This window comes from Gracilinanus agilis, chromosome 3, assembly GCF_016433145.1.
Source record: "Gracilinanus agilis isolate LMUSP501 chromosome 3, AgileGrace, whole genome shotgun sequence".
In the NCBI taxonomy this organism is placed as follows: domain Eukaryota; kingdom Metazoa; phylum Chordata; class Mammalia; order Didelphimorphia; family Didelphidae; genus Gracilinanus; species Gracilinanus agilis.
The window spans coordinates 612,671,497-612,684,363 of record NC_058132.1 but is presented as its reverse complement, the minus strand read 5'-3'; the positions used below and the strand labels follow the sequence as shown (position 1 = coordinate 612,684,363).

Here is a 12,867-nt window from a genome sequence, read left to right as displayed (position 1 = left end):
ACCTCCAAGTTCTAGAGTCATATTATAGTTGTTATATCTTTCTTGGATTGTTAGTCAGATAATGTGGATTTTGAATAGATTAATAGTAAAAATTTAGTTTTGATGTTGGTAATATGTTAGTTTATAGTTTAATGACAGGAAGTGTCGATAATCACAGTAGTGCTGCCATACTATAGTTTGTATTTCCTACTCCTATCATATGTTACCATTTTTCTTTATCATTTGTGTCATATGTACTTCTTTTGTTCTCTTTACTAAGTTTGTTCAAAATCTCAAGGATATGAAAAGCTTCAGAAATCATCTTGTTTCTCCAATATAGAGGCAGATAGCCCAAATGGATTTGGGGAGGCTATAGACATCTTATTCTTCATTTAGGTCATTAACATAATTCCCTAAAAATTTATAAATTTAAGAGAATGATCCAGAAATCTCAGTTTCCTTAGTATGCCACTATCTGACTATAGGAGGAAGAACAGGGTAAGCGCTGAAATAATCCAGTGGAAGGCCTTTGATATGTATTTCCCTTCTCATAGCATAAAATAAATCAACAATAAAACCCCATCCCCACTTCTGATGAAGAATATATTGTAGATAATATGGTATAAAAGAACAAAAAATGAGGTGAATCTAAAAAGCATATAAAAAAGTAGTGGCATACATTTGATCCTTCAAATCAGCAAAATACTAAAAAATTTGATATAACACATTGTCACTAGAATGCAAATTAATCCTAACTGCTCGCTATTAATCATACTTGTACTCTTACATATTCTTGAAATTATCCCAAATTTTTCTGTATTTAATAAGTTTGTTATTTGGCAGCATAAATAAGCTTTCCATGGGACAGAGACTACTGTAATATAATGCAATTTTTGCAACAGATTGTATTTCTCAGTTTATTAAAAAAAAACATGCCCCATTACCTAAATGTCTTTATTTTTAAATGTGTCCATTCACATAATGGTGCTATATTGCTTCATCAGGAAAAGTAGAAAAGAACTCAACCTTAGGAAACAGCAATTCAGGGATCTCTTATCAATTTGTGTATTATGGGGTTTAAGGTAGGTAGATATGCCAAACTGTTATATTTTAAAGGCCTTTATAGTCCAAGAATTCTAGCTTCCAATCTTCCATGTAACACAAGAAACAAGTATGTTCTGTCCAAGAAATTATCTTTGGAATATTAAAAATTTCCCACAAAGAGAAAGAAGACACTGAAGATTCTGTTAAAAGAATAATTAAGACAGTAAACTTTTTTTTCTACCATTTATCCTAGGGCCCAGAAAGAGAACACTACTGGAAAAGGAAGGTTAGAACAAAAATTGAAGTCTTTGCATAAGTAACTAGATTCTGTCTTCCAAATTTCTACAATATAAGTATGGGAATGGTAGTCTCAAGTGCTCTGGCAGAACCTTATGCCACTGTAGGAAATAAGGAGATACAGGAACTATAAGAATTTTCTAGGATCATATAGACTTTGTATAAACAAAGGAACTAAGCTGGAGTCTTTAAACATATATATATATATATATATATCAAGCCTACAACCCTTCCAGAGTGTTCTCAAATTGTCCTGATGGAACATCAAACAAAGTTTTCTCCTGCTTTCAAAGAAGTCCCTACAATATTCCCATCTCCTATTGGAGCAGACTTTGGGGCTCAAATTTATAAAACAGTTTCTTTTTTTGGCAAAGGAAACAGGTACATCTTGTTTCCTTTGGCTCTTCATGTAGACATATATGGATCTAACATATGGGATTAACTATCAAATTACTTTTGCTATTTCCCTTTATGTCAGCATATTTTTGTCTTTGATTTGCATTTTGGAGGGGGAAAACTGAAACATTTTTATTGTATCCAAGTGGGACTCTGAGACATTTCTATGCTTCTGAAGATTTCAACTGATTAGTTACTGACTACTTTTAACAAAAGCCCAACATCTTTCCCTACACATCTTAATTAGTTGAGAGCTTATTCTTCTATGTGCCATGAACAATCAACTGAAGTCATTGATTAAAAGCAGTCTATTCCATTAGCACAATCTGAAATCAGTTTTCTTTCTTTATCCAGCTGGTCCCATGGGATAAGTCCTGAGGTCATTCTTAGGAAGAGGGAAGAACTCTGGCCCTAAGCATGTCAATGGGGTAAGAGCAATGCCATGTGTAAAGGATCCATAATGTAAAGCAGAATCATGATCACGTTTTGTAGGAGGTGGGGAGAACACACTGAACTGCCACAATGGCACTTCTTCCCCAGTTTGGCTCATAAGCCAGGATCATTAGCACTCACTGTAAGTGAGAAATCTCTTAGACTGAGCAAGGTGACATGACTGGTTGTGTACTGTTATAATGTTTTTCTGCTTAGCACTAAATGATAAAGATAATTTCAGGGAAAAACCAGTGTTTTCACTGAAACTGATCAGGCTTTACAAGTCACACAGGCTCTTCAATGCAGGGTTATTAACAGACATTTTTAGTGTGAAATAACAAAGCTTTTTCTTCTCTAAAGAACTTTGATGTTAGTCCCTGAAATTTGTGTGTGTTTTACATTTTTAAATGGCATGGAGGGCAGTAGGGGGTTTATGATGAGGGGGTTTCCTTTTTAACAAATACTAAGTATGTTTAAAACTAGCAAATTCACAACATATTATAAGAAAATAAAACACTGAGATAAAATAATACGTTTTATTACTTATCAACCTACTTTTAATGCTCCAAGGAAGAAATGAGTTCTTGCAAGAATATAAGTTCAGAAAACATACTTTTATTTACATAGAACCAGTCATCTCTTTCTTAATGGATATCCAAGTTGCATTTTGCTATAGATCTACTCTGTAATTACAGAATTTCTGACACACAAGAATGGATTTTTTAGAGATGACCAAATTTCAATATACTATTAATTACTATTAATAAATTACAATTAATATAAATGTTATTCTATTGCTTTTACTACTGCTCATTGGTCCTGCACTTATTTATAACATTTTGGTTAATTTTGGTTAAAATTATTTCATCTTAATTGTCTCCATACCCTTTTAAAAAAAAAAAGTATAATTACGATTAATGTATAGCGTTCCTATCCTCAGTGTCATCTGAAGAAAGGATATAGCCAAAGAAGTACAATCCAGAAAAGAAGAAGAGATCAATCCTCGGGATCTAATCACTCTTACACACATTCTACAATTGGAGGCAGGTTTACCTACCTAAGGTCCCCTAAACTGTATGTTACTGCTACCTTGGTCAAAGTTAAATGTGTTTGAATTTCACAAGTAAACGTGAATTGCACAATCTTATTTTGTTATCTCAAGCTGATGCTTAATCAGTATATTTAAGAATGACAGAGTCACAGGAAAGTATAGCATCATTTTTAAATGCATCTGTTCCTTAGAGAATTATCAGCAGGAATATGTAATATACCTGCTTCTCTATCTGCCTATTTACTGGCATTATTTAGAAGGATCATTAAGAATACAACTACAGCAGAATCACTTTGTACCTTGGGTTGGTTCACATATAGATAAGACCAACCATGTTAGAGCAGTTTTTTGAGGTAATATTTTGGGCCATATAACTAAAGTTTGCAAGTAGAGGCTGGATGAACACTTGTCAAGGAAGCTCTAAAAAGGATTTCTATTTAGGTACAGGCTAGATTAGATCGTCTTTGAGGTTCCTTCCAAATCTGAAATGTTGTGACTCTAATTACTCTTGAGACTTAGACTTCCCACATATGAAATGATTTATAACAATGATATGAGTAAGAATCTTAGCAAAGAAGAAGCAACAAAGGATTGCCTAGTACTCTTTACTCATATACATACACACACACACACACACATATATATAAAATCATATAAGGAGCTTTTTTTTTTAAGCATTTGGGTGTGTCTACTGTAATTTCATTGTGCAGTTCCAAATACAATGATTTCAGTTCTGACTTAAATCTCTAATTCAGGAACAAGGTTACTTGCTATTGAAAAACTGGTCATGAAAAGGACCCTGAATCTATTATTAGGGATTAAAAATAAATTAAATGGGGCAAAAAAAAAAAGGTTGTGGGGAAATTAAACAACTAATATAATTTAAAATATGGCCTTGAGTCTTTTCTGGAATTTTTTCTAAGATCTCACTATTGTTAATTATGAGAAGAACCGAGGAATGACATCAGGTTAGAATAAACTCTCATGGGTCTAACAAAACTATTTGGTAAATTATTTTATTTCACATCTTTTCTTTCAATCTCCCCAATGCAATTTATCATCTAATTTAGTTGCCTCTGAACTAATCAATCTTGTGTTAAGAAAGCTCAATGCTATGTTTTCTCACCATTTCTAGTTCTTCTAGAAACATTTATCCATTTGGTTATCTATAAGATTAGAATATCTAGAAAATGAGACTACAAGGGGTGAGATAATACACATAATAATGACATAGAGCAGAGCCAGTTAAAAACACAAGGAGGAAGAGTAGCTAGGTGGCTCAGTGAATGGACAGCAAGGAGTAGAGACAAGAAGTCCTGGGTTTGAATCTGGCCTCAAATTCTGTGACCCTGGGCAAGTCACTTAACTTCCATTGCCTAGCCCTTACTGCTCTTTTGCCTTAGAATCAATACACAGTATAGATTCTAATACAGAAAGTAAAGATTTATAAAAAATGGAAAAATATTGGAGGAAGTGGTATCGTACAGCAGAACCCTCTAGGTACCAGAGGAAAAAACACCAAGCTAATTCATATATGGATTTATGGCTTTGGAAAGGAAACTCACGGCCTCCAATGAAGAGTATACCAATGTATACCAGTCAGTGCTGCTACATCTGTGAAAATGGGAATGTATGGAATAAAAATTTAATGTATAATTCTCAGAGTAACATCTTGACTTGTAACCCTAATATTTTAAACAAACAGAATACCTCTGCAGGACAGGACTGCTCCACCCCTATCCCTAAGTGAGAAAGAAATACTCTGTGTCTTTCCTATAAGATTTTAGAATGTCCCTTGTAAGGCTATACTGTAAAATGTTTAAACCTGTAGTTTAATAATTTAAGGGTCAAGTTAGCAACTAGAACCCAAAACATCTTTCCTTTTTGTAATACTCCATTCCCCTTTTTTTCTGGAGCAAACTGCTTTGCAGCCCCTGATCCCTTCCCCCACTCATTCTGCATTCCACCTTTGAAACACTAAAATCTTGGCATAAATTGATCTCCAAATGAGGCAATGAGATGTAATAGAGGGGAGCAGTTCCCAGGAAGAATTTACAGCTTAAGTCATCCTCTCCTCTCTCTGTTCTTTGATATTAAAGTTTGTTTCTCTAAAAGTGTCAATTTGCAGGACCTCCAGCCAGAATGTACCATGATGAATATGTGTCAGGATGAGAGATAAAGGAATGAAACATTATGATATACCATTATGTCATTGAGAACTGAGCATTGTTTTTCTATAAATTCAGAGTTTATCTTTCTCTATTGGGAGCATTTGTCCTAAGCACTCAGCTTGAGGGCAGTGTCCCTTCCTTTTCCCTTCCCTTATCCCCCTTCCTGTTCCTGCTCATCCGCAAATAAAGACATATCTGTTTGCATTCTCCAAAGCCTCGCAAGTTTACTGATGTAATTTGGGGATACTCCTTCGTATCAAGGAACTCCAAGATTTTCCACTCAAAACAAGAAGATGCTATGCCAAATAAAAGGACAAATGTATTAAGCAACTTGCCCAGTTGGACACAAGGAATAATTTAATTTTTTGTTATGATTCATCTGTATCTCTCCTCTTTAGGTCACTTCCCTGATCCAACTCTTTGTCCACTCTGTCCCCTCACATATCTTCATCTCAAACCTCAAATGATATCTCCTTCCAACCTTTAAGGTGAATTGTTCACATTTTCCACCAGACTTTCTGCCATAATCAAAGAAAATGAAGCTTAAATATGCTAAAAGCCACAAAAAGTTATGAGTACTTTCCGATTTCATGGTGGAGTATCCTCATTTTGTTATTCTGTGTGTTTCTGGTAGTCTGACTTAGATTGCCAGTGACTTCTTGCTAAAACTTCGAAGAGACACTCCAAGAAAAATCTCTTGGTCCACTGGCACTCCTATTCAAACTCTCTGTGCCTCCTGCCACTGCTCTCTAAGCACCAATTGGCTGCTTGACAGAGTCTTGACTTTGGTAGAGACCAGTGCCCTAAAGACTCTGCCCCTCTCTCCCATCCGTCTTCACCCTTTATTAGTTCAGCCTTTCTGGCTAATACTAATCAAAAAACCCGAAAGTAGAATTCTACTTCTTGGTTTACATGGGAGCCGACTATAAGCATAAATAAAGGAATTTTCAAGGGAAAACAATCCCTAACTGGCCTGTAAAAGATGGGGAGCTATGTAAAAAGAAAAATGGACCAACGATGGAAGAGTAAGAGCAAACAAATGAGATCTAGGAAAAGAACTCTTCTACACCCAAAGAATCATAGATGCTCCTGTTTCCCCCTAGTCTACCTTTTTAATTGCCTTTTGCCCAATCCTATTATATTATTTATCCTGTTTTCCCTGCCTCTATTATACTTCATACTTCATTCTACACATAAAGTCTAGCACTTTCTCTAAACCCAGTCTTGATTGTCACTTTCCTCCTCCAAAACTTTCAAGGGTTCCCCATTTGCTACCAAATAAAGTCCAAATCCCTTACCCTAGCATTCAAAACCTTCCACAACTTGGTTCCAAACTATTTTTTCAGATGTAATAAAATAATAAGGCAAACTGGTAAACTGGCTTCTAAGCTAGTCAGGCTTGAATTCTAGGGCTGTTCTGACAAATACAGTACTGGATGTGTGACCCTGGACAAGTAATATAATTTTTCAGTAATCCCAGGCAACTTCCTAAGACTATAAATTGCAGAACAAATGCCTATCCTCATTGATAAAAGAAATTTCCATTCACCACACCAATGAAACCACAAAAGTAGAACTATCCCCTTTCCCAAAAGAAAATAATAGTCATGATATAGTGCTTAAACGCTTTTTAAGTGCTTTATTTGATTATCACATCGATCCTGAGACATTCTCTAACATTCCTTCTAAGTCGGCTACATATCTTTTCCTATACTTGTCCTACCTGCTCCTAGCTCTACACTTTTACTTACACTATCCCATATACCTGGAATTAAGTGACCCTACCACCAACTGCTCACCACAACTTGCTAAAATTATGTTCATCCTTCAGGGCTAATAGAAGGTGCTACCATCTTCCTGAAAATGTCTTTGATCTTTCTAGGGGAGAAATCATCTCTTCCACTTGTATAGTATTTTAAATCTTTTCTATTTCATATTGTTGCTTTTTTGTGTATCTGTCATCTCCAAAAAGGGCAGAAGCAATGTCTTTCCTGAGTCTTGTATTTCCCTCATCTATCACAATATTCTGCACATGATGATAAGATGGATGAAGACCTAAAGGAAGGACTGTCAAACTGAATTAAGTTAAGTTGTATAAGGCACAGATTCTGTCTTCTCTTTACCACATACAATTTCCAGATTGTTTTATACAAATGCCAAACACTGAATGAACGTTAATATATATGGAAAGTTCTCAATTTTCCAAGGCTCATTATAAAGTGTGGGAGTTATTCTTCAGGAACACAACTTCTCCCTTCTTCTGATGAGCTTTTGGCCAATAAATTCATTCATCCACTAAATAAAAAACCTTTCTTAAGTACCATATTACTCCTAATGAGAAGTTCTAATAAAAGCCTAGGTAAGGCAGAGGTGAAAGCAATTACATAAATTGGGATCTGAAGACTCTGGGAGCTGCTGACTCACACACGTCATATTTCCCATGATTAACAGAGAAATGATATCTATCTATACTTATACTGATGATGATAACAATTTACAAATATGTTTCTAAAAGAAGACATTCTGAGAGGAAATCAAAGAACTCTGATTTACCAGGATCTTAGGATCAAATCTGTTAGGGCAATACTGGAAATTTGATAGGATCCAGAAAGCTACCATATAAATATGGTCAACCTTCAAAAAACTTTTTTAAAAAACCAAATGCTTATGAACTAAGTATAAGTGGATTTATACAAGTATGGGAACAATGAAGAAATTAGTTGCTAACTAAATCCATTCACTGCACAAACTTTAAATGGTCTGGTCTCTAAAGTGAAACAAGCAACATTGTGTCAATTGTATAAAATCCCACTATATTGTAGATCCTTCCAAATGAGACTCATCTTAACAACTCACATAGGATAAAAACCAAGTGGATGAAGAATGCCCATTGTCTACCCATGCTAAGCTGGTCTATCAAGATAGATGGATATAGACAGGCAGGTATAGATAAATATAGATAGCTAGATAGATATCTAAATGTATGTATATGAAAACACACACACCCCTTGGGCAGACATTGAAGGTAGACAATGAGTTGGGTCCAGAATTGTGCAGAAAAACTAGCAGTTTGGATTGCATTTGAGAAATTATATTTAAAAACTTCAAGCTTTTCCTTGAAACAAAAACCCATCTTTTGAACACCAATATTTTTCTGCTGTTATATTGTAATTCATAGAATTCTGCCATCTACAAAGAATTAAAATTGCAAGTCACCCAAAAGGCAACAGAGGCGCATGGTGGGATATAGATAGGTGAGTGCCTTCCTAATGATAAAGTACATGACTGGCATAATCAAAGAGATGTATGACTACAGGTAGGCTGATCAACAGAAGAGCAAGGAGAACAGAGAACCTGTCAAAAGGATTCCCTGGTAAGTACCTAATGGAAAAAGATCTAAAGGAACTACCTAGCACTCTGAAGATAGCCTTGTGGAAAATATAGGAAAAGATACAAATCTCTAACTCTAGATTCAGTATCCACATGGATAAGACCACACCTCTGTCGCAAAATTTAACCAAGAGCTAAAATTCAAATATTCTCCTCTTATATAGATCAAGTATGAATAAAACTGCTGGAAATTCACTGAAGTGCCCCTAACACCATGGTATACACAACATGAGAGAAAGAATCCTTAAATGTTTTTCAAGATTCCTGATGTTAGTATGATAAAACTGGCCTCTCAGAGTTTTCTCATTCAGATCAGCCTTTGATCTGCCTCAACAGAGTGCATATTTCTAGGAGACTCAGCTAGTTGTGTCAGTCTTTGGGTAATAGCATAAGAGCACGACTGGGCATCTTGCCATAACACTCAGAAACAGAATGAGCACAGTACAGTAGTTTGATAAGAGAGGCACTATGCAACAACTGAAGAGATAGTAACCTTCCAGGTGCATTAAAAAAACTGAGGGTGCTGAGAAGCCCACACACGTGCATGTTAGCACAGATGAATGCATAGAAAGGATTGATGATAAATTAGGAAAAACTGAGCACAATCCCACTATGAACACCAGCCTGCAGTGGGGAGTGGGGGATGGTTTAGTATGAATCAGAGGGCAATAAGGAGGCTTTGGCCCAGAGCTGGTCTACAGAATCCCAGGGACAAGAGAACTCAGGTTGGAGGGGGGGAGGGGAGGCAGGAATTAAGGGGGCTTTAGTCCCAAATCCACTTTGGGGCAGGACTAAGGCTCTAAACCAGGTGTCAAATATATACCACATGTGGCTACAACACTACCAAGTGTGGACTGAACCAGACCAAAATGTAAATGGAAAATATTTAACAAGATAAGCAAAAATATAACAATTTTTTTAATATGAAAAAATTTAAAATAGATAAACACCAAAATGGAAATCCTGAAAATTAAAGGATTAATAAAATTGAACAAAAAATCAAACTAATGAATAAAAAGACCTGGTTTTATGGGTGAAAAAATAGGTAAACCATTGGTTTATTTGTACTCCTCTTTTTTTCCCTCATCCTAGTTACTGACTTGATACAATCCATAACACAGACAATATTAAGTTTTAAAACTAAGGAAGTAGGCAACACAGAGTAATCTTTATGAAGAGTTTAATGGTTATCACTTCTATCTGAGTTTGACCCCATTGGGCTAAACTAAGTTGGTTCTTCCAATGGCAAATCCTCAGGACTAAGCCAAAAAGCACCTGCTTATACAACTGTATCTCAAGAAACCATCTTGGTGAACTAAATTTGGGGCAGTTTTCTGGCCCCAAATTTAGCATTGATTTCTGAAAGGTCATGCATATATTTTTTGCAATTGCTTCTCCCATGCTCTAAAATCTGTTACTGTAATTTGATCTAATAATAGAAAGAAAGGGGGGGATGGGTAGATTCTATATTGGATGTCTAGTTAATTGTGCAATTCCTAAGAAGTAGACTTACTCTAGGAAATAAAATTATTTTTCAATTAAAAAAAAAAAGAAACCATCTTGGTCCAATTCTGCATCATTCCAAGTCTCTAGGAACTATCAAGTAGTAAGCTGAAGACTCCAAAGGACTTTAGTGGAAGTTGCAATGTTCCAAGGTTCTGGTTCACTATTCATATTAACAGTTTCTAACCAACAAATACTGCCAGAGTACACAGTAGCTTCTAGGAGTTTCCCTGCAGGCTGGTGATAAAGTACGACTAATGAGGAGCAATCTTGGAGATGCTTACAGAAAAGAAGTACCACATGAGATATTACTATTCAAATCTTTCTCCCAGTCAAAATCTTAAATCTTTTAATGCCATTAAATATCTACTCTGTAATGTAAAACAGATGGGGTATCTCCACTCACCTTCCTTAAAGTTGGCATTCTTTCGTCTCACTAGGACACGGAAGTTTTCAGCTGGGTTCACACTGCCAACCTAAAAAATATCCACAGACAATGGCACCTCAGATGAGTTTCCTTTTTTCCTGGTATCATCCTAGGAAATACAAGTAGCTTAATATGGTGCATTTGCTCTTGTTAAATCAAAGAGAGAGGAAGGTCTTTCCATTCAATTTCCTTTTCATGGCCCTGGTTCAAAAGCCAGTAGTGTTACGCAGCTAATACCACACAGTCTAGGCTTCTGTTTATCTGCCTTTACCTCAGTTGGTTGTCTTTCCATGGGGATCAGAAGTAACCGCCACTCAAGCAACCAATCAGTTCAGCTGAGCTTCAAGATTAGGTGCAAAGATTGCATATTCATCCCCAAACCCAAATAATTAGGAATGAGAGTATTCTCAGATTAGGGTATAAAGCCCACTTCATACGCTTCTTTAAAAATCAGATATCAAAAACATACCCTGCAACTGTATATCGATTATAATACTACTGAGTGTGACTCAAACCAAATTAAAAAATAAATGGAAAATATTTTAAATGCTAAATAAAAATACCAATAAAATATAGATAACATTACATTAAAAATTTGTCAGTATGTAGCCCACAGAGATCCAATGACAGTTAAGTGACCTTTATGTCTATCAGAGTTTGTCACCACTGCTTCATATGCCCTCTTTTGTGAGGGGAGGGTGGGAGATGATGTATGATGACATTTGCAACTGAAACTCTAGGAAAGTGTTTGGCCCTGCTAAACCTGAACATTTTCCTAAAAAGAAATGTCAAATAACGTACTTAAAGGCACTTAGAGAGGCATCAAAATGAAAGCTCATACCACTCCTCAGTTTATGGTTCAATTAGGTCAAGCCTATATTCTTTCATCTGAGCTCCCAGCTCACTCATCAGCCAGAATGGGAATACAGGGTGTGGTGCAAAGAGGGGGCATAACAGCTTTGCAGGCTTTCCTGCAGAGTTCTTCTGTCAGTTGATAAAGGGTTTTAGAATCTTGGGAAAGTCAGTTGGCCCTGGGAACTCATGGAGAGAATCAGGGTCCATCTGAGCTCCTTCTTTGGATTGAAACCTGGCCTATATTTTGCAGCTTTTCCTTTAAAAATTGTTAATTTAGCTAATTCCTTTGAATCTCCTTAGCCTACCTTATTCCCACCTTCATTTTCCCTACCTGAATGTCTGAGAAGTTGTGAAAGGAGAGTAGATCTGAGTGTTAGTTTCAAATCTTGATAGTTTAGTCAAATAGGGCTTACCCTTGTTACAAACTTATCTATTGAATCATTGTATCCAACTTTCCTACCCCTTTTGCTACAAACCCTCTCGGGGCTGAGTAGGCTGGTCCCTATTCAGTCTCACATTCCTATCTCCCTCCCCACCTGAAACTTCCTCTAGGCGGCTGTTAGGGTTACCTAATATTCTCTATCCCTGCCAATCAACCCTGAAAAAAAACAATAAACCCCGTTTGTCTTTAATCAAAACCCTTTGGCTACTTCATTATTTGATTAATAAGAGAGGGAGGAGGAGAGAGAGGAATAACATACTCTCTGGAGTTTGAGGGAAGCTGAAGGTATCCATTTTGGAGGAAGTGTAACTTCAATACTTCCTTCTAGTCCTTTTCTTAGTGAACCTGTGAAACTGACTTGAAGTCTCTAGTCAGTTTCAAGCCGTTCTTGGCTGGCTCTAACCTGGCTTTGTAAAAGTATCCCTTTTACTTGAAGGGCTCAGTCTGTTTTCCTTCAGTGTTTTGTCTCTAATCTGAGTATCCAGTCTGTGTTTCCCTGCTGCTGTTGCCTGCCTTAGATTAACTCATCCTCTCCCTTGCAACTCTTTATACCTCCGTGTTTATATTCCCTAAACTCAGACATTCCCTTATTTCTCCTTCCACCTCAACTACCAACCTTCATCATTGTACCTTCCTCATCCACTTTACTGCCTTAGGGATTCACAAAACCCTATCCACAGTGCCTATCCTCAATTCCAACCATACCTCTGCCTTAATTTCCCTACTACCTATAGCCTAATCCCCTTATAACTCCCTGCAATATTCCCTTATTACATCCTGAAATTCCCTTATTACAAAGGTGGAATGCCCACTTTGTTTTTCCAGCAGATAAATTTTTACAAAATGATGTCACAGGAAGAGCTTGCTTTTGTAGTTATTT

The 12,867-nt window shown here is 36.3% G+C and overlaps 1 protein-coding gene across 1 annotated transcript in view; it reads right to left on the bottom strand.

Moving 5' to 3' along the window:
* The window catches only part of XRCC5 (X-ray repair cross complementing 5), a 139,972-nt gene that overhangs the window by 51,320 nt on the left and 75,785 nt on the right, over positions 1-12,867 (bottom strand). The window contains exon 16 of the mRNA XM_044670741.1: positions 10,670-10,739. Within this exon, the coding sequence (XP_044526676.1) occupies positions 10,670-10,739 (70 nt within the window). The remainder of the gene's footprint in view (positions 1-10,669; positions 10,740-12,867) is intronic.